The sequence below is a fragment of the Bubalus kerabau genome, chromosome 17 (assembly GCF_029407905.1).
Source record: "Bubalus kerabau isolate K-KA32 ecotype Philippines breed swamp buffalo chromosome 17, PCC_UOA_SB_1v2, whole genome shotgun sequence".
In the NCBI taxonomy this organism is placed as follows: Eukaryota; Metazoa; Chordata; class Mammalia; order Artiodactyla; family Bovidae; genus Bubalus; species Bubalus kerabau.
The window spans coordinates 5,862,735-5,875,888 of record NC_073640.1 but is presented as its reverse complement, the minus strand read 5'-3'; the positions used below and the strand labels follow the sequence as shown (position 1 = coordinate 5,875,888).

General features: G+C 40.7%; 1 protein-coding gene across 3 annotated transcripts in view; it reads left to right on the top strand.

Moving 5' to 3' along the window:
* CFDP1 (craniofacial development protein 1) overlaps positions 1-13,154 on the top strand; it is a 105,702-nt gene that overhangs the window by 45,453 nt on the left and 47,095 nt on the right. The window contains exon 6 of one of the 3 annotated variants that reach the window (XM_055554047.1): positions 7,201-9,328. The exons of the other annotated variants lie outside the window; for them this stretch is intronic. Within the exon in view, the coding sequence (XP_055410022.1) occupies positions 7,201-7,297 (97 nt within the window). The 3' untranslated portion in view covers positions 7,298-9,328. Of the gene's footprint in view, positions 1-7,200; positions 9,329-13,154 lie in introns of those variants that run through there. 3 annotated transcript variants of the gene reach the window in all.

Below are 13,154 nucleotides of genomic sequence, written 5' to 3'. Positions count from 1 at the left end.
TTCTCAGGTGCAGACAGTGGGGTCTGCTCTCTAGGTGCGCACAGTGGGGGCTTTCTCTAGGTGCAGACAGTGGGATCTGCTTTCTAGGTGCACACAGTGGGGACTTTCTCTAGGTGCAGACAGTGGGTGCTGCTCTCTAGGTGCGGACAGTGGGGGCTTTCTCTAGGTGCAGACAGTGGGGGCTGCTCTCCAGGTGCAGACAGTGGGCGCTGCTCTCTAGGTGCAGACAGTGGGGGCTTTCTCAGGTGCAGACAGTGGGGGCTGCCCTATAGGTGCGTACAGTGGGGGCTGCTCTCTAGGTGTGGACAGTGGGCGCTGCTCTCTATGTGCAGACAGTGGGGCTGCTCTCTAGGTGCGGGTCTCAGGCTTCTCTTGGCAGCAGCTCTTCTTGTAAGCACAGGCTCCAGTGCATGAAGGCTTTGATAGTTGGGGTACATGGGCTTATTTGCTCCACAATTTGTGGAATCTTCTCCAACCAGGGACTGAACCTGTGTCCCTTCATTGGCAGGTGGATTCTTTACCACTTGGCCATTATGGTGTGTGGTTTGTTCTTTTTTTATTCATTTATTTATTTTTGGTTGTGCTGGGTCTTTGCTTTACGAGGGCTTTTTCTCTAGCTGTGGAGAGTAGGGGCTTCTCTCTAGTTGTGGCGCGTGGGTTTCTTGTTGTGGTGGCTTCTCTTGTTGCAGAGCACAGGCTTTTGAGCTTGCAGGCTTCATTAGCGCTTGGGCTCAGTAACTGTGGCGCATGGGCTTAGTTACCCACAGCGTGTGGGATCTTCCTGGGCCAGAGACTGAACCCGTGCATGTCCCCTGCATTGGCAGGCAGATTCTTAACCACTGAACCACCAGAAGTCCTATGGTATGTTCTGATGAGCAGAAATTTTAAATTTTGTTCAAGTTCAGTTTATTTATCTTTTTTTTTTTTAATGGTTAGTGCTTTTTGTTTCCTAAGAAGTTTCCCTATCCTAAGGTTGAGATGGTTTCTCTTTTCTTTCCCTCATTGTTCTGGTGTGTGCTTAGGTTTTTTTATCTGTCTTGATTATTTTTATATTTAAACAGTCACTTTTTTAAGAATCATGAAAGTAAAAACAATTTAAACCGTTGCTTAAAAAGTTCAAACAGTGCAGAAAGATATAGAAAACAAAATGAAAGTTAATAATTCTATGTTTCTTTTTCTAGACTTCCTCTGTTCAGTGCAGTCCTCATTAAGCATATTTGATGCTTAACATTTAATGCTGAGCATTAAAATGTGACTACTCTAAATTGAGATGTGTTGCAAGTATAAAATATACACTAAATTTTGAACAGTTAGAAAAAATAAAGCAAACTAGCTCAGTTTTTGTATCTATTTCATTATTGAAGTGGTAACATTTTTAATATATTGGGTTAAATACAATAATTAAAATTCATTTCACCTTTACATTCTTTAATATGGATACTATAAAGTTTTAAATTATATTTGTGACTCTTATTTGTGGTTTCCATTATATTTCAATTGAACAGCTCTGTTCTAGACCTTTTCCTAAGCATTTAGTAATCTTTATATACTTATCTGTGCTTGGGATTTTTTTTCACATGTAACAGTTAGTTTTAGTTACATGAAGTCATCCAAGCCTGTTTTCCTGAAATTTGTCATTTTTGCTTAAAACTACAAAAATATACACACTAACACGTGTTGTGCATATAGATTATTTGATATTTTTCTTAGAGGCTGCATAGTGTTCTATTCTGAATGTTCTATAATTTATAAAACCATTTCCCTATAGAGACATTTAGTTTATTTACTGTTTTGCTTTCTGATAAACAGTGTGTTTTTAGAGGCTTCTTCATATTTAGAAATCTGATAAAAACAGTTTTCTTCTCAAGTAGAAGTGGTTATTATAGCCAGAATGGGTGAATTGTGTAGAGGAAGTCAAGGTTCCCTTGTCAAGGACAAAATGGCTTCATAACTCTAATCAAAACAGTCTTAGGAGGAACAGACCCTTTAAATATAGTGTATTTTTCCTGCTGGAGTTCCAACTGCCTCTCTTTTGTTCATGATCAGTTGTTACACATGATCAGTTACACAGCAAGTTTAGGCTGACAGAGGGTCACAGACGAAAAGAAGCCAGTATTCTGTGCCTGAGCTTAAGGGATTTTTTAATGCTCCCTGTGTAAAAGTTCTTTTGAAAAGCTCTCCTCTTTCTAATTATTTTCCTTTTTCTCTAAGCAAAACATCTTTCCTAATAGTTCTAAAATCTAAAATTTATAGTAAATGGTTAGGCTCCCTTAGTGGCTCAGTGGTAAAGTTAGAGACCCAGGTTCCAATGCAAGACACCCTGGTTTGATCCTGGGTTGGGACGATCCCCTGGAGAAGGGAATGGCAACCCACTCCAGTATTCTGGCCTGGAGAATCCCATGGACAGAGGAGCCTGGCGGGCTACAGTCCATGGGGTCGCAGAGAGTGGGACATGACTGAGCGACTAAGCATGCATGCATAGTATATGGCCAGTCATTTAGTAGTAAGAAAGTCTGTAAGAGAACTCACCTGTAAGCATTAGCAAGAGTGAGTGAGGTGAGATTATTTACATATATTTTGGTCAGTTTAACATCTGTTTGTGAGTGTTGAAATGGGCCAGCATGTAATTTCCATGATTGTGGCCTGGGAAATGTGCGTCTTTTTCAATCAGCATATGTAACTGATAAATCCAGCCCTTGAAGTAGCTTTTAGAGGGAAGTGGACAGATGGGAGCAGCTGCTCCAGCAGAGGTGTGTTGGATGGCTCCTCACCGCTCTATCTCCAGGCCAGAATTGTTTTGGTTCCTGAACTGGGAATTGAGTCTATGATCTGACTCCCGGCCTGGGAATTCCTTTGAAACAACAGGGTCATGAACTTTATCTCAAGGTTGGTAAAGTTAATTTCCTTTTTCAGGTATCAGTTTGCCTTTAGAACTTTGTAGCTAAAATGTTCCCTTGCTAACACTTTTATTTTCTCCTTGCCTTACACATGTTCTGGCTTATTTAGGATTCACACAGGCTTTCGAAGAGTGCGTGTGTGTGTGTTCTTTTAAATTTGTGGGTTACAGAGGTGCAGGAAGAAAAGTTAGCACTTTCTTGTGCTAAAATGCAATGATTTTTTTTCCCCCGTGAAAGAAAACCTGAAAGGAAAAGTTGGATGAACTTTGCAAGCAGTTTAAGAAGTAGAATGATTTCCAAACCTTAAACCCTGGATTGAGGCACAAGTAGAGTACTTCTGTTAGATTTTCTGTTGACTCTTTCATGAAGAAGATATTTGTTGCTGTGAACCTCGTCTGAGTCTTTTCAATTTCCAGTTTTGATTGGATACTGGAACCATTTTGTGGGCAACTGTATATTGCTTCCTTAGAGAACTGGAAAGTTCCACCAATCTGTATCCTTTGGCAGTCAGTTGACACTTTGTCGAGACTAGTGAACACTCCTGGGTCCAGTCTTAAACTTGCGGGTGTGCCTCCCACCCAGTATTGAGTTATTCGTGAACAGACATAAAAAACATATACATCTTTCTATTTATAATAGAGGGAAGAAAATACTGTCATGAATATTACTTCTGGCTCCTTCTTTGGAAGTGTGTGCATGCACACGTGCGTGTGTGTGTGTGTGTGTGTGTTTAGTCATGCAGTCGTGTCCGACTCTGCGACCCCGTAGCTTGCCAGGCTTCTTTGTCCATGGGGATTCTCCAATGAAGAATACTGGAGTGGGTTGCCATGCCCTCCTCCAGGGGATCTTCCAAACCCAGATATCGAATCCAGGTCTCCCACATTACAGGCAGATTCTCTACCATCTGAGCCACCTGGGAAGCCCAAGAATACTGATTGGGTAGTCTATCCCTTTTCCAGGGGAACTTCCCTACCCAGGAATCGAACTGAGGTCTCCTGCATTGCAGGTGGCTTCTTTACCAGCAGAGCTACCAGGGAAGCCCTCTTTGGAAGTAGGTAAAGTATTATCATGGCCTTCTGACTTGGGTAGATCTGCCATGAAAATGCAGTTTTCAACTTGAGTTGTAGCCACTCCATGCCACAGGGACTGGCGCTTGCCTGCAGGCAAAGCTCTGTATTTAACTGGGCTGTCTCAGCTGGGTCCCTTTTTCTGGTGATTGACTCCATTCCAGTTTTCTACCTGGTTTTGGTTGCTCTTTGGTGCCTTTTTAAACACTTGTTTTTTCCAGTTTTATCCAGAGTTGATCATTGTTATCTGATTGTGGGAGGGTTAGTCCATAAAATGTACTCCACCATTATTGCATTATTCGATTTTAAAAATAGTTTCTCTCATTACTGTCCCACCACAAGTATATGTTTAACTTTGCCACTCAGCTTCAGCTATCATATATATATAATTACTTTCTGAAAACTCTTTATGGGCTTTGAGTAATTCCACCTACTAATACATTAAACGTTTAAGGTGCTGTAGGAAGACAACTAGCCAGTCACCATGGTGAAATTTGTGATGTGTTGAAGGCCAAATAATCCAGAGCATATTGTAGCTGCAGATAAGTAACTTGGTTTCCATCTTGTTGCCATTCTACTCAAAACATACTCTAAAACCTTTACCAAAATAATGCAGTGGATGGCCCAGGGTTTAGTAGGATTAAAAATGAACAACTGACATACATTTTTAAAGAAATTTATTTTGACTGCACGGAGCCTTCGTTGCAGTGCACGCAGGTCTTGCTTGTTGTGATGTGCGGGCCTCCGCTTGCGGCACGCTGGCGTCTAGTTGCGGCATGTGGGCTTAGTTTTCCCACAGCAGGTGGGATCTTCGTTCCCCGATCAGGGCTCAAACCCGCATCCCCTGCAGTGGAAGGCAGATTCTTGGTCACTGGACCACCAGGGAAGTCCTGATGTACATTTATAAATGCCTAGATTAGTGGTTCTCAAACTGTTTAGGCTTAGGACTTCTTTATATGCATACAAATTACTGAGAACCCCAAAAGAGCTTTTGATATCTGTTCCTGTATTAGAAGTTAAAGCTAAGAAATTATTCAGGTAGTAATAAACTCGTTGAAAGTGAAAGTGTCAGTTGTTAAGTCGTGTCCAGCTCTTGTGACCCCATGGACTGTCAACTTCCAGGTTCCTCTGTCCATGGAATTCTGTAGGCAAGAGTACTGGAGTGGGTAGCCATTCCCTTCTCCAGAATAAACTCATTACATGTTAGTAAAAGTAGCATTTTTATGAAAAATAAATATATTTTCCAAAACAACAAAAAAATTCAGAGGAATGGCCTTGTCTTAAATTTTAGTTTAGTATTATCTCTAGAAAGATACTCAAAGCAACTAATAACAGTATTTGTCTCAGAGGAGCCAGAATTTGGTAACTAGAAGATAGGAGAGGGAAGGAAGGCATATTTTCAATTTGAATTTTGTGCCTTGTACATTAATTACCATTTAAAAAATGTAAATGATTTAATAAAGCCCTTATCTTTTCTTCTGGCAGAAAGGTCCTTAAAGTAATAGATTTTCAAAAATTATTTTATTTTAGATACTTATATTTAGAGGGGAGAAGAACCTCAGGAGATACCTCTTCAATCTAAATTTCGGTTCCCACTGTCTTTCTCTCTTATAGTCCCTGATTCTTTTCTTTTGTAACACTTATCTCAACTTCTAAGTACATAGATTTTGTTGTCTATTTTATTTTTTCACCTTTCTTCTCCCTCACTAGATGGTTAACTCCCTGAGGGCATGAATCAAATCTGTTCATTCTTCTCAGTCTAGTACTTGGTTCATAATGGTTTGTCAGCGAACATTAATTAAACAAATGAATGAGGATCTATGGGAAACTCACATCAGTTTCCCATTTGTCAATGCTGAGCAGTTCTGGACAGTTGCCAGAATACAAATATCCTGCCCAAACACCATTTCTTTATGGGTAAAAAGCTTCCTGCATTTGTTCAGGCTCCCCATAGATTGTGTATTAGATGAGCAATAAATATTTAGTAAGCAATTTGGAAGGTGAGTGTCGCAAGAGGAGGCTGCAGAATGGGTTTGTGCTCATACTTTCATGCATGAAGCCATTTTGCTATTTTAAAGATTTCCTTCTCCATCTCATTCTTTGATTTATGTTTTTCTCTAAATAAAATAAACATTAGAAAAAAAAAAAAGGCCAAATCTGACTCTAATGCTAAGGTAAAGAGCATTACACCAAACATTTCTTTGTTCCTGGATGAAGATGGCCAAACGTTTCATCTATTTCCCTGCGGTGGTTCTTTTAGTGTTCTCAGCTCATTCACCGCTGGTCAGCAGAGGCAAGCAGGTGGATTTCAAAGCCAACACTTTGCTCACGAGACCCTCCATTGCCATAAGATCTGCCACTGCCGTAGTAACAAGAGCTGATGCTCTTTCTGTAGCCACTGAGGTCCACTCCTTTGCCTCAGGTTCCATGTAATCTCACTATTTCTAAAAAGCTTTATGCTCTCTTCTATACAAAACAACCCTGTGGAGCAGAAGATTTATAGTCATTAATAGAAGAGTACACGGTGAACTATATTTTCATAGTAAAGTCATTCTTTTCCCATCCGTGAACAGATCTTTCACTTAGGTTTGCTTAGTAAGTATAGGAATGAAGAGCAGAGTGTATGCTTCTGGAAGGTACCTCAGCTCATAGCTTGTGCTGGAGATCATGCCACAATTTTTTTGGAGCTATGGTGAGTGTATTTTATAAACCAAAAATCAGCACACCTGCTGCAACAAAATTTTTTTCATTTGTAGTTTTATTTACCAGAAAAGTCATAAAGTGGTATTAAAAAATAAGTCAACATCATGGCTGGTCCTAAAGGGATTATGCTATGTGGAATAAGCTTTGTGGGTTTTTTCCCCTAAATAAATGCCTTTGCCAAAATTTTTGAAAATAATAATAATAAGGATGTCCTCCCTGGTGGTCCAGTGGCTGAGACTCCATGCTCCCAATGCATAGGGCCCAGGTTTGATTCCTGGTTGGCAAACTAGATCCCACATGCTGCAAATAAGATTCCATATGCCACAACTGAGACCCTGTGCAGTGAATAAAGAAATAAAATTTTAAAAATAATAAGTCAAATATAGTTTTACATTAAGGAGTAAAGTAAAAAAGTTGGGCTTGTCCAAGAATATCCAGGACATAAGGATGCTTTTCCTAGAAGGAAGGCAGGAGGTTGACTCTTTAAAAAATTGGAAAGCTGTGTTTTAATTTCTACTTTATTGATCTTTCAGCACAGTGTTGGCATCAGCATTCCTAGAACTGCAGCCTGGCCCCACCTCTCTACCCAGAGTAGGATGCTGCACCACAGACTACACAAAGCCATCATAGATTTCTTTTTTTGCTGCAAAGGACATTTTTTACTTAAAGCCTGTAGGTCAGACAGGTAAAAGCAGAAGAATATAATGAGGACCCAGGACTGCCCCATTCGGCCATCGTCACCTGATTTGTACAGACCATACACTCCAGGAAATAGCAGGTATCTGATGGTGGCCAAAGGACCTCTGGGAAAGAACAGCTTCAGTGACTGTCTGGGTTTTTCTGAGTTTCTTCATCTTATATAAGTAACTTCCCGTAGTTATGGGAATGGGTCAAGACAAGCTCTTTTGCTTGTTTTTCTTAGACGTCACTCCAATCCGTGCCATAGCTGCACATTGCAGAATAGTAGAAGGAAAAGAGCAAAAAAATAACAAAAGTTCTGAAAACAAATTCAAGGAAACCAGAGGAACCAAAGAGGAAACTGACATGAGAAATTCAGAAAGAGCCCGGCCTAGTTGAAAACATGCCCGTGCGTGCGTTCCGAGTTTTTTTTCCGTGGTATATTTATGGAGGCTACAGGTGCCCTGGGAGTTCTATTGTGTATTGTAAATGTTTCATTCTCTGAACTTTTCTAGTCCTTATCCCTTTCTAAGTTTTTGTAATATCTGACTGAACATTGTTTTGAGATGGAATTTTTAGTTCCTGCTGTACCTCTTCTTGTCCCAAAGTAACAAACTCTAATAGCAATATCACTTTGGGAGGCATTTATGGGGACCTGAATCTGTGACTGTAGCCCAGAATTTCACCTGTGAAAGTTCTCATTGCTGGATAGTGGTTGGTATTGTCATTGTGCTCAGGACCCTGTATGTTTACATGTTGAGGTCATGAGCCCCACCAGTGGGAGCCCAGCTTACTTGGTTTACTTACCTCTGTATCAGCAGCACCCAGAAGAATTTATGTTAGAAACAGGCACTTAATAAATATTTGTTGAATTAATGAGTGGTTTTAGGAAGGAGATTGGGGAAGGAGTGTTTTGAAAGGACAGCCCAAAATGCATCTTAACACTGAAGAAGTTGAACATTCCTCTCCACATTTCCTTATGCACGTGTGTAGGTGTTTCTCCTGGTCTGTTTTGGGAAGTGTTTTTAACCATGACCCCATAGGAAGAAATATAATAAGACAAAATGCACTGTTTGTGTGTAATGAGGTAAAAATATAACATTTTATTCCATTTACTTTTATTAAAATAAAATACTGATTGTACCCGCTAAATTGACTCAAGATCCATTAGATTAAAACCAACAGTTTGAAAACTGCTCTAAGAATGACTGGGTCTAGAATGTGTTTAAATGTTAACCTAAGAAGATAATGTCAGTTTGTTTTTGAAGTGGTTGAATCAGTCTAGCAGGAAATGAGAGTTCCTATTGCTCCAGTCCTTGGCATTGGCAGACCTTCAGTATTGCCATTTTTGTGGGTGTGAAACGGTATGTCCTTGTTTACTATTAGAATGCAACTTTTCCTATAGCTTCAATTTGCATTTCCCTATTACTGATTCAGTTACCTAGTGGGGAGGCAGTTGTTTACTATTAGAGTGTACTTTGATGTTTTTACCTAAATATAAAGTATGTCTTAACTGTTCTTGGATCTTGAGGTTTTTGAAAATCTAAGGAAAATTATGGACCTGCCTCCTAGAAAAATTACACATATACTGAGAATTCTTGACCAGTGTAGGACCTTCAGAGAAAGAATTAGCTGGTGAAGAGTTCCCACGGACTCCCAAAAAGAGAGACGGTTAATTCTCTGTTCCACTAGGTCAGGTACTGTGCTGGGTGGAGGCCTCCTCCTCCACACCAGCACCACTGCCCTTCCTGAAGCTTTCTGGAAAAGTGTGGTAGGGCCCACAGCTTTGCTCTGGTGGCAGAATTGGTTGGTGTCTATCATGGGGCACCAGTATACATGACATCGCGTGTATAGACGGTGTGCTAAAGACAAGTGAAAGAGCAGAGGCTGTAAACTGAACCTAACTGAAAAAAGTTGAAACTGAAAGCAACTAATAAAAGACTCTGAGAATATCCAGAAGAGAGTGGCTGGGTGCATGTTTTTTCCTACATGAGATGATAGATTGAACTAATTTTATTTAAATCTAAATAGGATAGTCTAGTAGTCTTGAGGCCCTGATGGGCTTTGGTAACTGATATGAGATACATGGACCCCAGTTACACACAACATTATTTGTTTGTATTATGATACAGTTAACAAGTAGGTATAATTCTACATGGGTAAATTCATCTCAAGGGGGAAATGGTTTATGCTTTCTTTGATCTGCCAGTACCATAGATTTCTTTTTTTCTGCTCTGTTTTCCCTAAGGCTTTTCTTACTCATCTAAGGCCAGAATTTAGAATTTATCCCATTACTCTGGCTCCAAGGAACTTTATTCACTACCCAGCCATGTGATTCAGCACCCATTCAGTGGTTGACTAATTAGATACATCATTCTCTTTAGAGTCAACTCCAGCCTTCCCTGACTTCTACTCCTAAGTCGCCACATCTGTGAAATAAAGCTGTTTTGTGGTATAAGGACCCTTGTATTTACTTTCAGAAGGAACATCCTTCCAGAAGATATTTTTTATTTGATTTGGTAAGAAGTATGTGTGGGTACCTTACAAGACAGGTATTCTAAGCTCTATCGGGAAACCAGCATTTAAAAAGATAGAAAGTATGCAAGATACAACCAAGTAGAAAACTAGTTGTCTCTAGTGGATCATTTTCAGCTTTCGTTGGGGTGTATCCATTAGCAGTGCAAATGTGGGGTTGGATAGCACAATAAACAAACACTGAAAACTTGAGATTGTGTTTATGAAACTCTGGCCCTCAGAGAAATTGACCATGGTCAAGGAGACCATGAAGCACATCCCTATTGGATCACAGGTAGTTATTCTTTTATTCTGAATTTAAAACCAGTTACTTCCAACGATCCTGAATATGTCTCCAAAATGTGCTCAGGGTTGGTATCCCTGGAGAAAAGATAGGAGAATCTGATAGAAGGTGAGCCACTTGCCTTTGTATAATATGGAGGTGCTGATGGTCAGGGAAACTCCTTAAAGGTGGCAAAGGCATGTAAAAAAAAAAAAAACAAAAAACTGGCTTCATGGTTTGGCAAACACAAGGTATGAAATTTGATCGTTTTGTTGTATTTTTTTTTTTTGCTAAGAGTTGGGGAGTAGGTGGGCAGAATTAAATGCACAGACTAACTAAAACTTCAACACACTTGATTTACTTCATAGCGTATCAGCCTCTGCTGCTGCTCCTGCTAAGTCGCTTCAGTTGTGTCCGACTCTGTGCGACCTCATAGATGGCAGCCCAGCAGGCCCCCCTGTCCCTGGGATTCTCCAGGCAGGAACACTGGAGTGGGTTGCCATTTCCTTCTCGAATGCATGAAAGTAAAAGTGAAACTGAAGTCACTCAGTCGTGTCCGACTCTTAGCGACCCCGTGGACTGCAGCCCACCAGACTCCTCCATCCATGAGATTTTCCAGTCAAGAGTACTGGAGTGGGGTGCCATTGCCGTCTTCGATCAGCCTCTGCAGAGCTTAACTATTTTGGAGCTGGTGGTGTGAATTATTCTCTGTTAATAAGAGTCTGGCTTTTTTCCCCACATTGGAGAAAAGAAGCTTGTGTACATTTTACCCACCTTGGCAGTCCTCAGACTTTTTGTTTTCAGGACCTCTTAGCACTCTTCAAAATTGTTGAGTTGGTTTATAATTGCCATTTATAGTGTAAAAAGTTAAAACTGAGAACAACTTAAAATATTTATTAATTCATTTTCAAATAACAATAATGAACTTTGATACATGTTAAAATAATATAAATAACTATATTTACCAAAAAAAATTAGAGTCGTGCTGTGATTTTCTCTCTTTAACATCTGGTTTAATAGAAGAACAACTTCCTAGGTGACACAGTGAAAAAGAACCAGTGGGCCAATGCAGGAGATGCCAGAGACACAGGTTTGATCACTAGGTCGGGAAGATGCCCTGGAGAAGGAACTGGCAGCCCACTCCAGTATTCTTGCCTGGGAAATCCCATGGACAGAGGAGCCTGGCGGGCCACAGTCCGTGGGGTCGCAACAAGCTGGACACAACTAAGCACACATGCGCATCTTAACAGAAGGTAACTGGACTCTCAGATCCGCTGCTGCATTCAGGCTGTTTTAAAGTATGTTACTTTGGCTGGTCTTATACCGACGCAGTAGTTGGAAAAGGAAGGAGTATTTTTTCTATTTTTTTTTCTTCTTTTTCTTATTAAGGAAGGAGTATTTTAATAGCTATTTAGATCATTTTGGATATTGTTCTGTGGTACTACACAAAAATATGACTAATGATAGTTTTTTTTTTTCTATAAGAAAGCATTACAACTTTTTTTTGTCATAGCAAAACTGAAAAGAATCTAAATACCCAGTAATGTAACTAATGAAATATAGTATATCTACACAATGGACTATAATGTAGCTGTTAAACCCTAAGATCAGTATGTACTTACTGGGAAAGCCTCTGAAGTACATTATTAAAAAAAAAAAAAAATACAGGAAACTAGAAATAGCAGTTTAGTGAGAGGGTGAGCCAGCAGGAGCCTAGCTTCTTGGCTTCAAAGTCCAGGTCTGCTACTTCTAGTTATAGAACACTGGAAAGCATCTTAAAATTTCCCTGTGCCTCTCCTACTATCCTTTGCTTTGGGTGAACTCTCTAGGTGACCCTTATATTTCTGAAACTTTTAGCTCTAAATAATGGTCTCAATCCAGCAAAAATATCCAGGATTCCCACATCCCCAGTACCCACAACAAAAGAGAGAAAAAGTTCTTTTGCCTTCGATAACTAGGAAGTCATTGGGGACCTCCACCAGCTGGTTGCAGAGGAGTAAGACAGTCCAAATGCAGTGGGAGAGGGCAGGAGCCAGGGGTGTGCGAGGGATGCAGCAAGTGAGGGCAGACTCTGGGAGCAACTACAAAGGGAAAAGCGATAATAGAAGAAGGAGGTGTATCTAAAGAAGGGAGACTGCTGAGGAGGTAGGAGAGGATGGATGGAATTCTCAGCTCAAGGAGTGCATTAGTTTTGGAATAGAAGCTACTAGAGTACACGTGCGGCCCCCCCAGCTCCTATCAGTCATCACAAGGGGGCTACGGCAGAAATGCAGACCACGGCATGAACTACCAGTACAGATAAAGCCCCTGAGGGGGTGAAGATTTGTACCTTCTGCACTTACCCTCCCATTTTAAGATTCTGTTTTATGCATCACAGTTAACATGTCAGCCGGCCTCTCCAGGCCTCTCCGCCCTCCCCTGTCCACATTGACATGTCGTGAGGTGCAGCTGGTCACACCCGTGACCTGTCCTGTGACCCATATTTAGCCGTGTTTAGGACTCCGTGTCTTCACTGGTTTGTTAGCTGCCATTACAACTTTGTCTGAGCAGAGTTTTTTGAGTTCTTGCAGTTAAGTATCCCTCTGTCTATTTACAATTGGTGTTAGTGTTAACTCAATTTGTCTTTAAATAGTCACGGAAAGGATACATCATCTGTTAATGCTTTTGTGAAGTGAGTTAAACGAGCTTTCTGTATTTTAATGCTTGTGTGCTCTCATTGCTTTTATTCCAAAACTAATGCACTCCTTGAGCTGAGAATTCCATCCATCCTTTTCTACCTCCTCAGCAGTCTCCCTTCTTTAGATACACCTCTTTCTTCTATTTTAGCTTTCCCTTTGTAGTTGCTCCCAGAGTCTGCCCTCACTTGCTGTATCCCTCGCACACCCCTGGCTCCTGCCTTCTCCCACTGCATTTGGCCTCTGTCTTACTCCTCCTTGGTAGTCATTGGTGGAGGTCCCCAGTGACTCCACAATGCAGGAGCCCCAGCTTCAATCCCTGGGTAGAAGATATCCT